General features: G+C 48.4%; 1 protein-coding gene across 1 annotated transcript; it reads right to left on the minus strand.

The window, feature by feature from the left end:
• Nucleotides 1-1,480: 1,480 nt before the first annotated feature.
• Nucleotides 1,481-7,214, minus strand: Ap1s1 (adaptor related protein complex 1 subunit sigma 1). Its single transcript, XM_015491472.2, has 5 exons — nt 7,092-7,214; nt 5,114-5,292; nt 4,416-4,524; nt 3,386-3,523; nt 1,481-2,230 (listed from the first exon to the last, which is right to left on the minus strand). Exons 1-5 carry the CDS (start codon nt 7,092-7,094, stop codon nt 2,183-2,185), a joined length of 477 nt encoding a protein of 158 aa, XP_015346958.1. The 5' UTR covers nt 7,095-7,214; the 3' UTR covers nt 1,481-2,182.
• Between the last annotated feature and the right edge of the window lie 13,255 nt (nt 7,215-20,469).

Genomic DNA, 20,469 nt, shown 5'->3' on the forward strand with positions numbered 1-20,469 from the left:
TATGCCCGGACCGAGGAGGCCCAGGCGGCAGCGCGCGCAGGAGGCGGCGGAGGCGGAGGAGCGCCGGCTGCAGGAGCAGGAGGAGCTGGAGAATTACATCGAACACGTGCTGCTCCGGCGCCCGTGACCCGCCCCGGCCCCGCCCCCGCGCGTCCCCGCCGCGCGCGCCGCCACTCCCCCTCCGTGTCGCTCCTCCGCCCTCTCGGTGTTTGCATGCGCCCCGGCCCCGCCCCTCGGTCGCCTCCTGGCCCCGCCCCCGCCCGCGGGCCGCTGTGTCTCCGGGCTGTTCCGGGACCTGCCAGACCTCTTCTCGGGACCGAAGCCCGAACTCCCAAAACTCTCGGGTTACCCGGGGCCCGCCCAGGTGGGCGGGTGGTTTGTGCGAGTTCCCTCCCCTCGGCGGGGCCCTGTCCCTAACGAGTCTTTCTAGGGACGTCCCCGTCCGAAACCGGAAAAAGCAGTTCCAATTAATTGTGTGAAAATGTGTCTGTCTCTCGCCCTTTGGGAGTCCCTAGAGCCTGTCCGCTCTCTCCAAATCGCTCTGAATTTACCTCTCCTTTCCTCTCACTGTTGTAAATACCCCCCACGGAGGAAATAGTTTTGCTAAGAAATAAAAGTGACTATTTTATTAGGACTTTGTTCTCCATTATTCACCCGTCCCCTTGGGCCTGTAAGGTCCTTCCCAAGGGGCGGTGAGGGAAGCGCCGGCTACGAAACCCATCACTTTCTGCTATCCCCAGACCAAAGCGAGGGTCGTGTGGGAGAACAGGTGAAATCATATTTGGAGGGTAAATGTTTCCCGCTTCAAGCTTGGGGATAGGGCATGTTAAAGTCATCAAGTATGAAGCCACAAGCTTCCAGTCCAAGACACCACAGCAGCCCTGTAGGTACCTGGGAAACTCTCCGTGGTCCTGGGTGGTACCCCACCTCTCCCTTAACTGCCCCATGAATTCCTTGGTCCTATGTACTTCACAGGAAATGTGGGGGAAAGGGGTTGGCAGCGCAGAGACACCCTGCTGTTAGCTGTTTCTCAATCCTTCCTAAGCACAGACACCCTTGAACTCCTGATTCCTTGCCAAATGAAACTAAACCGGGAAAACGAAATCTTCCATAAGAAAATTGTAGCTGAGTGAACATTTGTCCCTAGGAGTTGCTTCTGCCTGGGTGAAGACAGTGGTCAGGCGCTGAGCACCCAAAACTGTTTGGGCAAGGCTGTCAGATGAAGCATGGAACTCCTAGCTAAATTTCAATTCCAGATAAACAATGAGTATGTTTTTAGAACACGTGTGTCCCCAATGACTGCGTGGGTTACATTTCTAAAATATGTGCTCACTGTCTGACATTAGAACTTAGTTGGGTATCCTGTATTTTTTCTTAAGTCTGGCAACACCCATTCTGAAAAAGGCTAACAGGTAGTGTACTCTTGGCCTTCCAATGAATGCAGCAGCCCTGCCTTTCTTCAGAGTACAGGCAAACCAAGTCCAGAAACACTTTTTCCTTTTATTTCAGATGAAAGGAAATAAAGGTGGACACTTGCCCACCCGTCCCGCTTAGCTCTTGCCTCACCCAGAACAGAATGGAGGAGGCACAGGGCCAGTGTCCCAGAAAGCTTGCCCTTCCCCCAGCCCTTCCTTCCCTCAAAGTGGCAAGGTTAGAAAAAAATTAACTAAGTAGTTCCTGCCCTGGTGCTGGACAGGGACCCCACTAAAGCCAAGGAGGAAGTGGGGGCAGGTGAGGGAAAAGGCCCCCTCCCAGGCAGAGAAGCTGCCCTGACTGGCTAGGGGGAGGGTGGAGGTAGGTTTTGGGGCAGAGGGGAGAGAAGAGCCCTGAAAACCTTTTCCCTTTAACCTGACATATTTATATATTTACAGTGGTAAGTGGGGGGAGGATTTCTGGGTGACATTGGTTCTTCAAAGGCAGGGAATAACAGCCAAATAGCACCCCAACTTGGTCACATTTTCCTGCCTCCTAGCTCCGAAAGCCTTCAGTGGGAAAGGGAGGGTGGAGGAAGGGAATGTTTGAAGGGCCGGAGCCCATGGCTCCCTCCAAAGAAGGTGAGGTGGCAGAGGAGGGGCAACTGGGTCCCACCAAGAGAAGGGCCCTGAGGGACGCGGGAGAAGCAGCCACCATGCCCTGCCTCTCCACCAGCTCCCCTAGCTCCACGGGGCCCGGCCGGCAGGGGCTATGCCAGACCCATCTCCTCCAGCACACTGCGTGGCGACTCATCCTCCTGAGGCAGAGACAGACAGGGTGACGCAGACACCAGGAGAGCAGGGTGGGTAAGACAACCGGCAACCACAAGGAAGGTGGCAGAGTTGGGGAGCACAGAGAGACACGGGGAGGGGGAGAGAAACCATCATGAGCCCAAGGCTGGGGTGGCTGCGAGCACTCAGAGGCGCTCACTAGCCTCGCAGCACCACCCCAGCACCCACAGTGGCATGGAGGGGACCAGGCTGGGCCCATCACCACCCAGAAAACCTACAGCCAAGAACTGGGTGAGCAGGAAGCTTGGCTTCAGGGAACCTGGGACCAGAGCTGGAAACGTGCTTTCCTGGGGCTGGTGGGTATAGAGAGCAGGGTCCTATTTTGGGGGGTTGGGGGAGGTAGTAAGAGGTTGTCACCAAGTCCCTGAGGGAAGGTAAACTAGACTGCAGAGAGATGAGTCACTAGGGTCTCAGCAGAGCACTAGTAATCAGGGTAGGGGTGCACCAGGGCCTGTGTGTATGGTGTGTGTGTGTGAGAGACATAGACACACACACAGACACACACTGGACCATGACGTGGTGAGTTCAGTTTTACCCTTTTTCCTTGTGTAGGGATGAACCCCCCTCTGCCCCTTTTCTCCCCCTCCTCAGAGCCAGCTCAGGTTGGCTTGCTCGTCACTGCAGATTCCGGTGACTCATCTCCCTGCACCAAAGCTCAGCAGTGGCACAGCAGAGAGGGGGCAGGCAGCAATGGGGTGAGGGCGGGGGTGCTGGATAGCAGGGAACCAAGATCCAGGCACCCTCCACCCCAGCTCCAATCCCCATGGCCGTCTGCTCCTGAGAAGCAAAGGCTTCTGAATGTGTGTGTTTCAAAAAACCAGGGAAGAGAAGACTGATCTCTGGGTGCCCCTCTCCAGTTCTGAGAAACCCTTGACAGCAAGAGAAGCACTAGGTGGGGAAAGAGCTTGCAATGAGGGGACAATTGGCATAGATGTGTGATGGGCCCTTCCGCCTCCCACCGCATGGGGTCAGGGCTTGAGGGAAAGCTGGACAGATGGGCGTGATGGCGGCCAGACACCACAGGGAAGGGGGCCCCCTTGGTGGCGGGCAGGGTGTCCAGGGGAGGAAGGGTCCCTTCTGCTGTGATGCTCTTCCTCCTCCTCACTGTCCCTGGCCCGTACCTCCTGCAGCAGGTCTGCCTGCTCAATAGCCTTCAGCACACTCTTCTTAGAGGTGTCCTGGACGTCCCCTCCCATCAAAAACTCATCCAGGATGAAGTAGGCCTTCTCAAAGTTGAAGATGATGTCCAGTTCGCACACCTGGGAGGGGGAGGAGAAGGCAGAGTGGCCCATCAAGGTGCGCCCAGTCCCTATTTCCCCATGACCATTCCCCTCGTGGTGGGTTCTTGCTCTGGGTCTCAGTTCTTCCACCCTGAGCCTCAGGACTTGGGTTTTGCTTCTTCTTCCCTCCTTCTTGACTCTTGGCCTCCAACCAGGAAATACGAACTGCCTTTGTCTATCCTTGTCTGTGGTTCCTGTTGCACTGCCTCTAATATCTGTGACACTGTTCCCACTAAAGGCTGTGTGAGCCTCCCTCTGTGGCACAGTGGACAGAGACACTGGCCCATGGGGTAGAAGACTTGAGTCCCAAGCAGGGCTCTGCCAAGACCCAGCTAGCTGTACGTATCATGGAGTGTCTCAGCCTCAGTTTTCTCATCTGAAAATGGGGATATCGACACCTCTTTATAGGATAGAATGAGGAGCAAACAAGAGAACCCCAAAGGGCTTTGTGGAGTGGGATACAGAATTGTCTGGCACAAGACTCAAGCTCCCCCCCATAAGTGACTTGGATCTCTGGGGGTGGGGCCCTGGGCATTACTATTTTTAAAACTCTCTACAGGATTCCAATACAAAGCCAAGGTCAGAACCACTGAGGAAATGTGAACTTGTTTCTGTCCTAGCACAAGAAGTCTGAGCTGAGGAGATTAAGTGCCAGATTCTGTCCCTTCCCCACCCCACCTCAGCCCGGGGCTTATTAAGGGGCACAGCTAATAGGCTTAAAGCTTAAAAAGGGAGATTAATTACTGTTCTCATTGCTCCAACTGCATCTTTCCCCTGAGACTGGAAGAGTAGAGATGACTTAGATGGACCTTGGAGTTGAGCAGAAAGGGGGATTTCTGAGTATAGAACCGGGGTGAGAGGGGAGACTTACGCTGCCGAAGTATTTGTCCAGGAGCTCCACATACCGATGGATCAGCTCCAGCGTGATGAGCTCATTGTCTTGGCCCTCAATGGCGCAGCAGAAATAGAGGCTGGCATATCTGTGGAGGGGACACGAGAGACAGCTTGGAACTGGCTTTGGAACCCAGGTATTCTGAGCTTAAATCTCCCATCAGTCCAAGATCTGCGCCCCAGCTGGACACAGGCAAGTGGCCCTTGGGTACACAAAGAGTAACAACCTCTCAGAAATAAGTAAGGATGCATGTGCTCTTTCCTTCTTGACCTCTGATCTGCTCAGTTTTGACTCAGCAAAAGCCCAAGCCAACTAACTGACCTGCTCAGAGAAGGAATTGGAAAGGGTATGTGGGGGTGTGTGCACCTATATGCTGGGAAAAGTGGGGCAAGGCCTCTGAATGGTGAGAGACAGTAAGGGACACGTACAGTGGACAAGATAGAGCCTATAGGGACAGAAGTATGTGTGTGGCAAGTGCCAGGCTTGAGCAACACTAAGCAGGGAACAAGAATTTCTTCAAGGGGAGTTTGGAAAGTACAGGAGGCTGGTGTTCATTGCTGTCCTGGGCTCACGGTTCTCCCTGACCTAGGAGGCACCTATTTCTCTGCCATTTCAATTCTTTGCCAAACTTCAATCCAGCAGGATGCAGGCGGGTCTGAAAGCAGGTGGGGAGTCACCTCTTATAGACAACTTTGAGGTCCCTCCACTCCAGGAAGCTGCACATCTTGGGTTTTCGAGCCAGAACAACCTGCATAAGCTCCCGAACCATCTTCTTCCGTTCCTTATCTGACGTGGCCAGGTACCATTTTTGCAGCCGCAGCTTTCCCTGACGGCTGAACAGCAGCATGAATCGCATCTGGAGGACATGGACAGAGCGGAGGGTCCGAGATTTTGTTCTGAACCTCTTTCCTCCATACACACAGGCCCAAATTCAGCCCCTTGCTTCTCTAATTACGGCTGCCTGCTACTTTCTTAAAAAAATCTACCCGCTGGATGTCAACTCTAGGTGTTCCCACCAGCAGGTGACTTTCCTTCTGGCAGAAGCTATTGCTTTGGTGTGTCTGTCATTTGGGTTCAAGTTCTGATTCTAGTCTATGGCCTTCAGTAACTTGATTTATGTCTCTGGATCTCAGTTTCCCTGTTTGTAAGATGAAGATGATCAAACAACTTCCCTTTCAGAGCTGTTAGAAGGATTAAATGAGTTGATATATGTAACAGTGCCTGGCACATAGGAGGCATTATAACATGTTAGGTATTATTTTTATTCCCTGATGCCCATTTCCTAACCCTGCTTTCTAAAGGAAGTAAAATGCCTAACACAGTGACAAGCGGTACATAGTTAATGCAAAGAGATACCAGTTCCCTTCCATCCTCCTGTATCCACCACCATGCTGAAGTGGGGTACTTGACTCAAGCTACCTCAGTTTTCCACCCCATCCTATTCATAAGCCCTTGCTGATGTCCCTAAGTGTCTTCCATGGACAGTCGTATGCTCAGGGGTATCCTTCTCCGGATGTATACATGTGTCCAACACTGGACTTGGTGTCAGGATGATCAAACTCCATCCTCCAATCATCTGATCCCTAGCTCTTCTCTTCCTTTTAGGGTGCCTCCCACTAAGACCCACACTTCCCCAGACATCAGATGACCAATCTCCCTTTCAGTCCCTTGCTTAGGACAGGGTCATACAGGGTGGCTCCCTTAGGGAATGTCTGTGGAACAAAGAGCAAGCTGGGTGAAGTGGCATGGAGTGCAGAGCCCTCACTACCTCGTGCACCCTAGCTTCCCAATTCCAGGTGTCCCTTCCTGGACTCATTTGCTCCCAGCAACTCCCTTCTCCGTGGACATGAGCAGAGCTGGAATCCCCGGGTGTGTACAACAGTACTAGTTTAGTAGGTTAAAAATCAGGATTTGGATAACTGTTTTGTTTTTTTTTTTGGGGGGGGATGGGGAAGGGGGAGAACCGAGGGGCCCCACGGAGCTCCCGTGCAGCCAAAACAGGGGGTGGGGAGCCAGCAGGAAGACGGAAGGCCTGGGTTCCGGAAAGAGAACAGAATGGGGGGCGGAGAACCAGAGGCGCTGGAGCCGGGGATCCCCAAACCTGGGTCCCCAGCGCCAACCCTCCAGCCCACTCGCCTCCCCACCCCAGCCCAGCCTGGGCGCGCATGGCCGGGAACCGAGGCGGGACGTACACGCCGGGACCCGGAAACAACGCCCTCCCACAGCCCGCTTTCCCGCGGGTCCTATCCTGTCTGGGCCTCAGGGGGAGAGCGTTCAGGTGACCCGCGACCCCCGCTCGCTCCCTCCGCGAACAGACCCCTCGCCCCTCGCCTTCGGGTGCTTCCCTGCGGCCAGGGTCGGGGCTCGCTGGACCGAACTCCGAGCCCTGAGAGCTTCTGCTGGCTTGGGACGGTCCCGCCGCCCCTAGACTGTCCCCTCTCGTCGCACAAACGCGCCCCCTCCCCGCCCCTCTCCCGAGTGCCATTTCCAGCTCTTCCTCCCCAGGCCCGGTCGCCCACCCGCTCAGAGAAGTGGGTCCTCGGAGGACCAGAGGGAGGAAAGAGCGGCTCCCAACGAGGGCGGCCCCCAAGGACCCCCGCAGGTGCAGCCCACGCCCCTCGGTTCCCCCCTCCCCTCCCTCTTCGCACAGCCTACCATCCTGCAGCCTCCGGCTCAGCGCGTCCCTCTTCGGCCACCGTAGGTGCCAGCTCCACTCCCTTTCTATCCTTTCTCTTCCTTCCCTCCCTCCCTCTCCGCCAAAGCCCCGCCCCGTCCCGCCCCGACACGGAGACCCATCTCACGGCGCACTGCGCAGGCGCCAACGCTGCGGGGCGCGCGGGCGGGGCTGGAGGCAGAGAAGCGGAAGCCATGGCAACCAGGTCCTTGACTTCAGCTTTGAGAAGCTCAGTCGTCATGGTAACAAGGCTATCTTGTGGGTGGGTTGGAGGATGGGGGAAGAGGACAATGAGGTCCTCGAGCTTTGGAGCCTTGGGGGAAAAAGGCGGGAAAAGGGGTGAGAGGTGTCTTTGGGGTTTTTGAGGAAGCAGGGAGGGCTAATGGGAGGGAGGCAGGCAGTTAAGAGGGAATTAGATGAGGAGAGGAGAAATTATATGGAAAAGAGGAAGACAAAGGGGTAGTGGGGGGCATGAGGAAAGTATGGAGCTCAAGTATGTATTGAGAATCTACTAGAACAACAGTCTATTAAAGAGAAATATATAGGAAGCCAGAGGAGTGAGAAAAGAAAAGGGAAGGGCTGGTATAAAAGGGATGTAAGGAAAAGGGGGAGAGAAAAAGAATCTTAAAAGGATAGCGTGGGTCAGAACTAAACAAGTAGGTGTAAAGATGAAGACAATGTAAATTGTAATGTAAGCCTTCAGTGGTGTGTGTGTGTGTGTGTGTGTAGTAAAGTGAAGGAGTATGGATTTAAGAGAAAACTTATATTTTGTTAGGTTGAAAAATTAATAACTATAGTCCCCATTATTCTCAGGGGGTTGCATTTCAAGACCCCAGTGGATTACTGAAACCTTAGACAATTCCAGACCCTATATAAAGTATGTTTTTTTTCCTACACATACATACATACCTACCTATGATAAAGTTCAGTTTACAAATTAGGCACAGTAAACGATTAATAATAATAACAGAAAGGGGAACAGCTGGGTATGGTGGCATACTCCTGTAATCCCAGCAATCCTGGAGGCTGAGGCAGGAGTATCCCAGATTTGAGGTAACTTGGTGAGACCCTAAGTAACTTAGCAAGACTCTGTCTCAAAAAAATAAAAAGGACTGGGGATGTAGCTCAGTGGTAAAGCACCCCTTATACAAAAAGGGGGGGCAATTATAACAATATACTGTAATAAAATTGCCACTATGCTTATGCTTTGGAGCAGTTATTCAATAAGATATAGGTTACTTGAACCCAAGCTTTGCAGTACTGCCACAGTCTATCAGCTATTAAGCGGCTGATGGGTGGGTAGCTTGTTCAGTGTGAATACACTGGACAAAGAGATAGATTTGGGATGGAGCTAGATTACATCAGAATGGTGTGCAATTTTAAGAATTTATAAATTGCTTATTTCTAGAAAATATCTATTAATAATTTTGGACTATAGTTGATTGCAGGAAATTTAAACCACAGAAACTATGGATAAAGGGAACTACTATATCTATCTCTAGCTTCTTGTTAGCAACAAATGATGTTTTATTATTATTACTTTATTTTTATCTTTTGGTACTGGGGATTGAACCCAAGGGCGCTTAACCACTGAGTCACATCCCCAACCCTTTTTAATATTTTATTTAGAGACAGGGTCTCGCTGAATTGCTTAGGGTCTCGCTAAGTTGCTGAGGCTGGCTTTGAACTCATGATCCGCCTGCCTCTACCTCTCGAGCTGCTGGGATTATAGGCATGTGCCTCCGTGCCTGGCCAATGTTATTATTTTTTGAATAGCCTTTGAAGAACTTTTTGGTAAAATCTTATGTCTTCATTTTTCTTGTTCTTTGTTAACAGCAATTGTTACTAATAAAGTGGGTATAAGAGCATACTGTAATAAAATTGCTACTTTTGCACTTTAGAGCAGTTATTAAAAAAATACAGGTTACTTGAACACAAGGCAGTACTGTCACAGTCTACCTGATAATTGAGGCCATTACTACATTGTTGGTGAATGATGAATATAGAGAATCTGTGCACTAGAAGTAACTAGAGGTCAGATGTTCTGGTGACAAGAGGGAAGGCCTAGTTCACCTGGTGTGGAAGCTTGTCTCTAACCCCTACTAAAACGTATGGCCTCAAGGGAGTCATTGAACCCTCTATCTTCTTGTTTTGAAAACAGAAAGTGGTGGGAAATCTTGGAAGGTGATTTTGAGGATAAAGATAGGATATAGAAAATATTTGCCACATTGTAAATACTTGATAATAGTAGCTATTATTTCCCCCTCTCAACTTGTTTCATTTTTTATTCCTTTCTTTTTCATTTCCCTTCCTCCTCTGTCTATCCCTTATTGCTTGCTAGTGGCCTAATCTAAGGCAGGTGATATATACCAAGGAGATCTTGGTGATGGCCCAGAGAGTTGACTGAATGATCCTGGCATTACTTATTAGGTAAAGCATAAGATCAATAAAGCAAGTTGTTAGAATCAGAAAGGGTGAATCATGAAGGAGTTAAAATAAGGAAAAGGACAGAAGGCAAAACAAATGAACAGAAGTGTGTCCCTGAGAGAGAGAAGGCGGCTACATATAGGGAGCGAGGTGAAGAGGCAGCACCTTCCCGCATTGGGAAACGCTAGCAACGTCAGCTCCATACTCCTTGGATAGCTGACACTTTCTAGAGTTCCTCGTCTCAGTGGGACATGCCTAATTGCAGAAAAGATAAGATTAATGAGGGAACTGTTAGAAGATTTTGCTCATGTGGAATAACAGAATTCAAGTGGCTGAGGCGAGTTAGAAAATGGTGGACTGAGTTTCTTCATTGTTAGTGAACCTATGAGTTAATAGAGCTGGTGCGCGGAGATGAGTTGACTTGCTGCAGTGGGCAGATGGGTGCAGAGTCATTATGGTGTCTGAGCTGGTGAATCACTTGGTGAAAGCAATGTTAAGGACATTAATCACATAGTAATGTGTGGGACAATTTGAAAGGACAAAATGGAAGGCTAGAAGATCATTGAAGAGGCCGTTTTGGGAACCTAGGTGCAAGGATGAAACGGAGAGGGGCAAATCAAGAGAGATGCCTGTGATGGGCCCACCAGCATCCAAGTGGGGAAGCAGGGAGAGGACTCTGGGATGAGCCTGGAGGCTTGGTGACTCCCTCAGAATACCTGGAAGAGGTGAGATTCTCCTGCATAGCTTGGGAGGGTGTTTGTACTGTCACTCTCCAAACCACACTGACAGCTCCCCTTGCCGTCCCTCATGTGGCTGTAGAATGGTTCCTGCAGCGTTTGGAAGGATGGCTCAGCTGGTTTCAGAAGCCCAGCATCCTTTGAGCCTAGGATCTGCATTTTCCCCTCTTTTGATGCCCTTTGAACCCACTTTGGGTCCATTCTTTAAGTCATTACCTGAGTCAATATGTGCTACTCTAATAAAATGCCTCCAACTGAGTGGTTTATAAAGAACAGCAATTTATTTCTCAAAATTCTGGGGACTGGAAAGTCCAAGATCAGCTAGTTTGATGTATAAGAGTTGCTCTCTGTTTTCCGAGATGGTGGCTTCTTCCTGTGTCCTCACATGTTGAACGAAACCAAAGGGGCTATGTGGAGGGCAGGCTGTGCTCTGCTCTGAGTCACTTCATGAAGTGTGGAAAAGCAGTTTCAGGCTGTGCCTAAACCTGAATTGCTCCATGTTGTAAAGCAATCGTTTTACAAAAGGTAGTTTGCCATAAGCTTCTTCATTTTCAGTGCCCAAGCAGAATGACTGTGCACCTTGTTTGTACAAGTAATGACACCATCTGCCTGGCACAACCATAAGGCACAAACTGACGAATGAATTAACCATGCTAATAAGAGTAACCACCTGTGGACTGATGGAATTAATTGGAAGCACACGGATGTGCAGGTGTATCAAATTCATCTCAGAAAAACCAGACCACTGAATGATGCAGCCCACGCACCAGAGGCCGGTAAAAGGAAGGGCACTCTCAGACTGGACATGGTGGCACCCTGACCCCATCACCTGGTCACTGGTTTTGAGCTTTGCCCAGGAAAATTGCCATAGTGATGAACTTCTGATTTCCTGTCCCGTTGGGCTTCAGCAGAACATGGTTCCTTCTGCCTGTGATGACCCTGTATGGCCCACTCCAAGCTGACATCTCAAGCTGATATTCTGGAACTGCCATCCATCTGGACCTTGGCCTAGAATAAGTTCTTGCGTGTTGAACAAGCTCTTGGTTGGTTCCTAATCTTATTTGATCACCTACAGGGACCCTGCGTTAGAATCTGCCCTCTGCCTTCCCTCTCAGTTCTGAATCCCTGTGGCTGTCTTAACCCTTTTTTAGTCTTTCTGTGACACACACTTGAGTATAAAACTATTAGAAATTAAGATTGGAACTTGCATTTGCCCAACTTTTGATACCAGATAACCCATGAATATTCAGTAAACTGCCACTTATGAAAATGGGAGAGCACATGAATTTACTGTCATTTGTTGAATTCTGACATTGTGGAAAGACACAGACATGCTTGGTCTATGTTAGTGACAGCATGCTCCCAACAGGCTAAATAAATAAATATAATTAAGAGGATGGAATCCCTCAAGCTCTTTTATAAGGACACCTAATCCTCTGCATGAGGATTGCTCAGTCACCTCCCAGAGGCCACCTGCTTAATACTGTTGCATTGGGGATTAAGTCTCAACTTGAACTTGAAAGCAGACTGACTCCATTATTCAAACCATCTTGGGCGCAATGGTGGTGTGATTAGCAATTCCGGAGGATGAGGCAGGAGCATGGCAAGTTCGAGGCCATCCTGGGCAACTTAGTGAGAGTGTGTCTCAAAATAGAAATAAGCCCGTAAAGAAAAAGGTTTGGGTATGTAGCTTAGTGGTAGACCACCCCTGGATTCAATCTCCCAATACTGCAAAACAAAAATAAATAAATAAAAATTTAAGACGATGGAATCCCTCAAGCTCTCTCTCTCTCTTTTTTTAATTTTAATTTTTTTTTAGTTTTAGGTGGACACAATATATTTTGTTTCTATGTGGTGCTGAGAATTGAACCCAGTGCCTCACGCATGCTAGGCGAGTGCGCTACCACTTGAGCCAAATCCCCAGCCCCTCAAGCTCTCTTATAGGGACACCTAATCCTATGCAAAACATAACAGCAATAGTTCATAATTCCCTGATGATGTCGTTTGCAGTTTCTCTTTAAACTCTTTTTAGTGATAATTCATACGGAACCTTACATGCTCTTACCCTCAGTCCTGAACATATGTATACTTTCTGTGGTAGTTTTGTCATTCTTTTTTGTCTCCTAGACTCTAGACCTCCTTCTTGCAGTTTGGTACTACCCCATCTTGAGTCTCCAGAGACATAGACCAACCATCCCACTATAGCATTCGAAATTTCCAGATATGCTATTTTGTAACCTCTTTTGTGGGCACAGCATGGCCGTGTCTGGTGGCCTCTTCCCAACTGTGTACCTACCTGGACTTTGGTCTAGGAGTGGATGAGGGGATGGAGGGTAGGTTAGACTCTGTGAAGGGGCAGAGGGTAAAGTTTCTGGGATGGCAGTGCAGTCTTGTTGGGGACTGCCCTGGGTCTAGTGAGGGGATGGGTGTGTTGTGGGGGGCTCAGCTGAGATTTGGGGTTTTGTTTCTAGTATGAGACTTGGAGACTTGGGTCCCTGGAAGTTCCCTAAGCTCCCTAATCTCCTTTTGAGCTTCAGTTAGAGTTGGTTTATATCCGGGCTTGGTGGTGCACACCTGTAATTGTAATCCCAGTGACTCGGGAGGCTGGGGTAGGAGGATCACAAGTTCAAAGCCAGTATCAGCAACTAAGCGAGGCCCTAAGCAACTTAGCAAGACCCTATCTCAAAAAAATAAAAAAGGGCTGGGAATGTGGCTCACTGGTTAAACGTCCCTGGGTTTAATCTCTAATACCAACAAAAAAAGAAAAAAAAAAAGAGTCTGTTTCTGTTGCACCCGAGAACTGACTGGCAAACTTCCTTATCAGGCCGTGTCATCCACTGACCTCCTCTGTGAGTAGCCTCATCTCTTCAGCTCAACTGCAAGCTCCTGTGGGATGGTATCATACACATCCTTAATTTCTTCCCATCACCGGGCACAGTTTGTTAGTTGGCTTCAGCTGTGGTCTGTATAGATTTTTGCTGTGGTTTGAGGGTACCCCCAACGTTCATGTGCTGGCACCCTAATTCCTCACTGTGTTGGGAGGTGGCACCTTGAAGAGGTGATCAGGTCGTTCAAGGGGATCGATGGCTTTCTCATTCTATCTAGAGAGGCTTGTCAGAAACCAAGTTCACCTTCCTGCTTCCTTGCTTCTGCCCTTTGGTTTTCCTCCATGAGTCAGAGCAGCCCAAGGCCCTCACCAGAAGCCACGCAGATGCCAGAGCCATGCTTCTGGACGTCCCAGCTGCCAGAACTGTGAGTTCAAATAAACCTCTATTCAGTATAAATTACCCAGTCTTAGGTATTTCATGGTAGCAACAGAGAATGGACTAAGTCATCAAATATAAATATTTAAATCTTACTTCTTACCCAAAATAGTCTAAATTCTAATTTCTTATTTAACACTGTACATTTTATATCTGCTGTTTCTGCTGTATGATAGATGGCCTTCTCCAGCTGTTCCAGTACAGAGCAGACACGGCTCAGTCACCTGCTGTTTAGACTGATACGCATCCCCATGTAAAGGTCCTGCTGTCACCTCAAACTTCCCTTGCTGCAAACAAGTTGCTACCTCCTTCCGCCTTCCTGTGAAGCCACCCCATCTTTTGATTTCCCATGTGACTACTGTCACTGACTAACTCTACACTCAAAAGTTATAAGCCTGGAACGCAAAGGTTAATAAGAAAGGACACATGACAGAGACAGGGAACACCGACTGGGTTATCAGAGGAGAGAGAGAGCAGCAGGAGCTAATCCAGCAACTCGGGACTTCATCCTCACTTGTGTCTTTGGAACCTGTTTTTTGCCATGATTTTTCCTTTGTGATTTTGCTGACACTGTCTTCTAGAATGTTCTACTCCCCTGACCCAAATCGATCATATTCAGCCTTTAAGGTTTCAATCAAACATCTGCCCTCTGATGGACTTATGTTCTAGTCTGGACTAGAGGGATTGTATCTAGAATGTTCCTTTGATCAATCTTTCAATGGCATGCATTGTTTTTCAGCTTTCTGGTGTCTCTTCTCCTTGGGAACCTGATGTTAAGAAGCATCACTTATTCTTTTTCTCATTGCTTCTTAGTACCTAATGTGAAGTTTGGCTTTCAAATAAATTTTTGTTCCATTGGATGGAGTTCAGACTTGGCAAGATTTTGGTTGAAGCTACAGCTGCTGTTTTGGAGAAGAATTTTCCATTAGAGTCAAAGCGACATCTGGTGGCTGGGGGACAAAAGGCCATGTTTAGGAAGCTGGTGTTGTGGCTGATGCGGTAGCATGTGTAAGTGCACAAGGTCCTGGTGACTGGCATGCTAGGGCAGCACTCTCTGAGTCCTTCTTTGTTTCCAGGGAGACTTGTTGCTGCTGATAGATGCCACAGAGAGAAGCAATCCAATGCCACGACAAGCACAGAGATGCTCACTACCTGGGGCTGTTAAGTAATAATGGTAGTAATGGCAGGAGCTAGGCACAGTGGCATCTGTAGTCCCAGTTGCTCAGAAACCTGAGGCAAAAGGATCTCTTGAACCCAGTAGTTGGAGGCAAGCCTAGGCAACATAGCAAGAGCCTGTCTCAAAAAAATATAATAATAATAGTAATAGTAGTAGTAGTAGTAGTAGTAGCAGCAGCAGCAGCAAGTTTCTTAACCTCTCTGTGTCTTAGGTCTCCTCATCTCTACATAGAAGTTTGCCACTATTATTACAACAAAACTTACTTCAGGAGCCATTTCAAAACAGGGTTTGGAAAACAGGTAGTATCTCCTGGATCAATTTTATTCTGATAGAATATTTTTACATCAAGGGACTTCTGACATTCATGTCCGTTGCCCTCCATGGTCAGGTTCATCATCTCCCTGGGTGAGATTAATAAGAAATCTGCAGAAATGGTGGCTGGAGGCAGGTCTTGTTAGTTTTTCATCCGTAAAGAAATAGAGAAAGGAAGAAAAACTTTGAACAGCCAAGGAAGGGGGCCAGGGCAAAGTCAAATAGGGTGTCAGGCCTCGCGCTGTGACACCGCGTGCTCTTCTTTATCCTCACAGTATCAGAGAAGCTGAGCACGCTGTTAAATGGGGCAGTTCCCAGTGCAAACTTCCCCTGTTGATAAGGGGGCCTTTTGAAGAATTCTTGTCTCTTGAACCTTCTCAGCATGTATGGATGGTTTTTGAACTGTATACTACAGAATTAGAGCTAACTTGTCCTGGTTTTTGAAGCATTTTGTGCAAAAAGATTTTCTTAGAATTCTAAGAAAATGTGTTACAAATGGGTTCCTCTTCGGTCCCCAGCCCAAGCCCTGGAATTGGTCATATTTTCAGGTTATAAAGAGGTCAAAGGATATACCTGGGTTTCAGTGTCCCTGAGTTCTTAGACTGTCACCTTCGGGACCCTAGCTACCCCTGTGAGCTCAAAGTAGGATCTGTGAAGAGAGGAAGGCAGGAAGAGGGATACTTGCTACCAGCTGAAATTATGGTCAGAAATCCCAAGTGGAACTATCTTGTGAATCGGATGGGGCCAGTGTTTGTGTCTCTGGGTTAAGCTAGCCCAAAGTAGGCCCAGTGCCTCTAGGCTCTTTGATTCTCTGGTCCATAACTGTATTTTCTCCCTAGAAAGCTTGCCAGTTGCACGTGAGGACAGCACAGGAAAGATGTAGACTTGTGAGATTCAAAGACAGCCTCTTTGATTCTTCAGAAAACTTGGAATGGAACCATCAGTTGACCCAGTTATTCTACTCCTTGACATATACCCAAAGGACTTATAATCATACAATAGTGAAACAGCCACATCAATGTTTATAGCAGCTCAATTCACAATCGCTAAGCTATGGAACCAACCAAGGTGCCCTTTAACAGATGAATGGATTAAAAAATGTGGTATATATACACAATGGAATATTGCTCAGCCATAAAGAAGAGTGAAATTATGGACTTTGCCAGTAAATAGATGGAATTGGAGACTGTCACGCTAAGTGAAATAAGCCAATCCCCCCAAAACCAAAGGCTAAATGTTCTCTCTGATTTGAGGATGCTAACACACAATAAATGGCAGGGGAAAGAAGAATAGAAATTCAGTGGATTAGACAAAAGAGAATGAAGGAAAGGGAGGGGGATGGGAATAGGAAAGACAGTAGAATGAATCAGCCATCAGTTTCCGATGTTCATATATGAATACACAACCAGTGCATTCATCATGTACAACCCCAAGAATTAATTAGAATAAGTTATACTCCATCTATGTATAATATGTCAAAATACATTCTAGTGTCATGTATATAAAAATAAAAAATAAAAATAAATAAATGACAGCCTTCTCTCTAAAGTGGGGAGAACTTTCATGAGCCACCCATCTTGTCTCTTGCCTTGGTTTCCTCTGGCTTTCTAGGGGAGAAGACCCTTCCTTTCAAGCTTGGTTAGACTTTGGGGACCCTCTCACTACATTAGTCTCATGGGAAAAGAAAAAGGTGAATTGAAAGGGAGGAACCCATAAGGAAGGGGTGCCCACCAACCAGATAGCCTTAGAACATCTGAGCACACCACACTGGAGGTGCCCAAGAATGCCCCCACTGGCCCTTCAGAGGGGTGGGGCCAGGCAGAGGCCTTTGGTACTGTTGAAATGATTGAGGAGTCAATGATTGAGTACCTTGCCAGGTTTACTCTCAAACACATCATGATCAGAATTTGCCTCAAGGAAGCCCAACAGCATTTAAGAGAGACAGGAAAAAAAAGATAACGTGAGGGTTCTTTTTGTTCACAGAATAAAATCTCTCTTTATTCACAGCAGTAGGTTTATGTGGGAGTCGTGAAGTCTTATTCAAGCTTGAGAAAAGGTAACACTCTCATCGGGCAAAATGGCCACTTTTGATTGTTTTGCATCATTTGAGAATGTTTGTATCACCAGAATCACACAATTTTAGGAATGGAAATTTCCTAAAGGAGACAGTCACATCATGAGAAGTCACTCTGCAGATACACGAGTCCCTGGTAAATGTGACAGGGTGTCTCCCACAGCACTATTGGTAACAACACCACCAGTGACAAAACCAGGCAACAGCCACCCTTGGCGGGTCAGGACATCTATGGTGCATCTACATAGGCAGCTGGCAGAGCGAACCCGGGAGAGGCCTCTAGCAGCGATCATCAGGTGATGAAGCCGTGTATCTGTGTGTACCATGATTTTATTTGAGTGAAAGAAACGAATTTTTAATATGCTTCTAAATGCTTAGCAAAGCTCTAAAAGAATACCCCAAACTGGGGGACTCTTACATTTCTACTTCTATCTTTTAAACCGTTTGTATATCTTCCTATAAGCATGTTGGGTTTTTGTTTTTGTAATTTGAAAAAGTCACTTAATCTGCACCTTGACCACTGACACATCTCCATCAAACAGTCATCTGGCTGTCCTTGAATCCCGCCAGGGACAGAGAACTCACTACCTCTTAACCACAAGACAGTGCTTTGACGCAGAATGCATAGGTGCTTAGTTCCTATTTAGAAATGAGTTGGGCATCCAGAGGGCTGGACCTATCAATCCTATCTTTAGAGTTCTGGAGTTGGGTGTCACACAATGTTGATAGTCAATGTTTTTTGTTGTTCTTTTTTTTTAGTTAAAAAAATAGTTTTGAATATGTGAACAGAAACTAATTGGGGGAAGTGTGTCCTCTGCCAAGAGGCTTCCAACTATGAGGGGGGCTGGGAGCGTATCTCAGTGGTAGAGCCCCTTCTTAACATGCAGTGAGGCCCTGGGTTCCTGGGTTCCATCTCCAACATTGAAACACACACACACGCACACACACACAACCCTGGAGGAAAAGAATAAGAGACTCTTGGGAAGATGTTTTAAGGAGGTTATTAAGAATATGCTAACAAAAGAGCTTTGTTTTCAAAGAACCTGATTTCTAGATGCAGCTGTGGAGTAGGAAGCATCATCGCCTGGGAGTAGAGCTTTGGTTCTCAGCAGGAAGGCTGTCTAGAGAGTGTCGGATCCAGGGTGGTGTGGCTGGATTGATTCAAGGGCAATCGTAGGCCAAAGAAGGATGACTTGATCTGGGCTGGAGAGATGAGGAGCAGGGGCAGGTGGCTGAGGAGGCTTTGGTGGTGGAAGGAAATACACTTGAGAACCTGCAGGGATGGGGCTATCAGGCCCGCCTGGGCTGGTGGGAAATGTCTAAGGAACCTTTCACTTTTCTTTCTCTTGATGCTGGGGTTTGAACCCTGGGCTTCTACCACTGAGCTACACCACCAGCCCAAGACTTTTAGCAATTTTGTGAATATGCTAGGGATTGAACTCAGGCCTTGTAAGTGCTAAGCATGTGCTTGTCACTGACTACCCCAGTCCCTTCTTTCCTTTTTGAGGATGGTTCCCAGGGGAGAATCAATCTCTCTCTCTCTCTCTCTCTCACACACACACACACACACACACACTTTTGGAGTCTTGCCTTGCTGCAGACCTGGGTGACCCATCTTGGAGACCCACCCACAGCAGGTCAACAAGCCTGTGCCTGTAATATGTATCTCACCGAGATCCCTGCCACCTGAGAAGTCTGCCAGCCAGCAGGGTCCCAGTTCCTTGCACCATGCGAAACATAGAAGCTAAGAGCAGGGACTTTCTTGGCATATTCCTTGTACTTATTTTATTTTTTAAATAATTTTTTTTTCTCATTTATATATCAAAAGTGAAAAAGCATATAAGTCAACACAACTTCGAGAACATTCAGCCCCACATTTGGGGACTCCTATGGTGACCATGTGTGGCTGTCACTGTCCAGTGCATAATGAATTCAGAAACAAACAAACAAACAAAAAACAGTGAATGAGGCTATTTCGGGAGAGAGGGTGTCAGGGTGACTCAGCTTCCATGAGATGACACTCGTTTTGCATCCACGTGCAGTTCTGCAGTAAGCGGGTCTTGGTGCAGTACCCCAGCTGGTCGGTTTTCAAAAAGATGAATTAAGTGGGGTGGTTGAGTCCAAGCTAGCTGTCTCCTCCATCCGCCCCCCCTCACGTGTCCACTGCTCACACACAGCAGCCGGAAATGACACATTGAAGTGAGTCACCACTGCGGCTGTGAGTCACCCTGTAATTGGGGAAAGTTCTGTCCTGGTAGGTCATTCAGCCCCTTGCATTTCTGCTCCTAAATATATTGTAAAAATCTGAAACCATCCTGTCCTCCCTCAGGCCTCTCTCACCCACCCCATCCTTTTGGTGTCTAATGAGGGCTGCAATTGGACCACCTTGTCAGGGGCCCTAAATCCATCAGGTGGAAAGAGAGGTGCTGTGGGGTCAAGCAGCCACAAGGTGGCAGTGTGCGCACCACCTCGCTTGAGCCCATGGAGGGATGAGGGTGGAGTGCCAGGCTCTGAGGTGCATGACACAGGCCACGAAGAAACATTCTGAGCAAGTTTAAATAACACTTTCCCCTTAACAGCCCTCACCCTCTCTAACACGCACACAGGGCAAGGCTGAGATAAATACTCAAACACACCCCTGGCCTCCCCCTCCCCACCAGAAGATCTGGGGTGGGGGGCCAGGCACACATCTGACCTTTCTTCCTCAATTCCTACAAAAATAAAGTTTATGGGAAGCAAAAATCTGCTTCTATAAGTAAACAAGTCACCTACACTCCAAAATAATATATGCGGGATGCTTCTGGGTCTCTCCTCCCTGATCTTGTTTTCCCTGATCTCTCCTCCCTAACCTCATTTTCTCTGAATCACCTCTTTNAAGTAAACAAGTGCGACCTCACACTGCCAAAATGAATGATATGCGGGATGCTTCTGGGGCGGGCGGGGGCGGGGAGGCTGGGCATGGGGTGGGCATTGGGTCCGCCCATCTGCAGCCAGAGTGGACTTTGAGATGAAAGAGCGTTTCTTCCATGGCCTTCTCTGGCCTGTCACCAGCCTTGGCAAGGGTGGCAGACAGCGCAAGAGTGACAGCAGCGTGACTGGAACACAAATGGTCTCTAGCAAGCACACAGAAGCTCCTGCAGGCCCCGTGGTTCCATTCTGCCAGGGCCTCCATGGGAAGCAGGTCCAAAGGCCGAGCGGGCAGGGAGATAGATGGGCACGGGCAGCTGTGCCCGCCATTCCTTCCGCGGGTTTTCAGGTCTGGCTTGGAGATCTTTGTGCTCAGGGGTCTCTCCCGGGCTGGGCTCTCTAGCTGGGCAGTTACCCTGCAAGATCCTCCCACCTCCGAAAGAGGCCGAGGTCATAGAGTCA

The sequence above is a fragment of the Marmota marmota genome, unplaced genomic scaffold (assembly GCF_001458135.2).
Source record: "Marmota marmota marmota unplaced genomic scaffold, marMar, whole genome shotgun sequence".
NCBI classification, from domain to species: Eukaryota; Metazoa; Chordata; class Mammalia; order Rodentia; family Sciuridae; genus Marmota; species Marmota marmota.

Bases quoted from the DNA above. Each gene is read 5' to 3' on its own strand.
- Ap1s1 (XM_015491472.2), bottom strand. The intron at 4,525-5,113 runs GTGACTCCCCAC...TCCCCTCCACAG, and splicing joins CTCAAAGTTGTCTATAAGAG to ATATGCCAGCCTCTATTTCT. The intron at 3,524-4,415 runs GTAAGTCTCCCC...TCCCCCTCCCAG, and splicing joins TGGACAAATACTTCGGCAGC to GTGTGCGAACTGGACATCAT.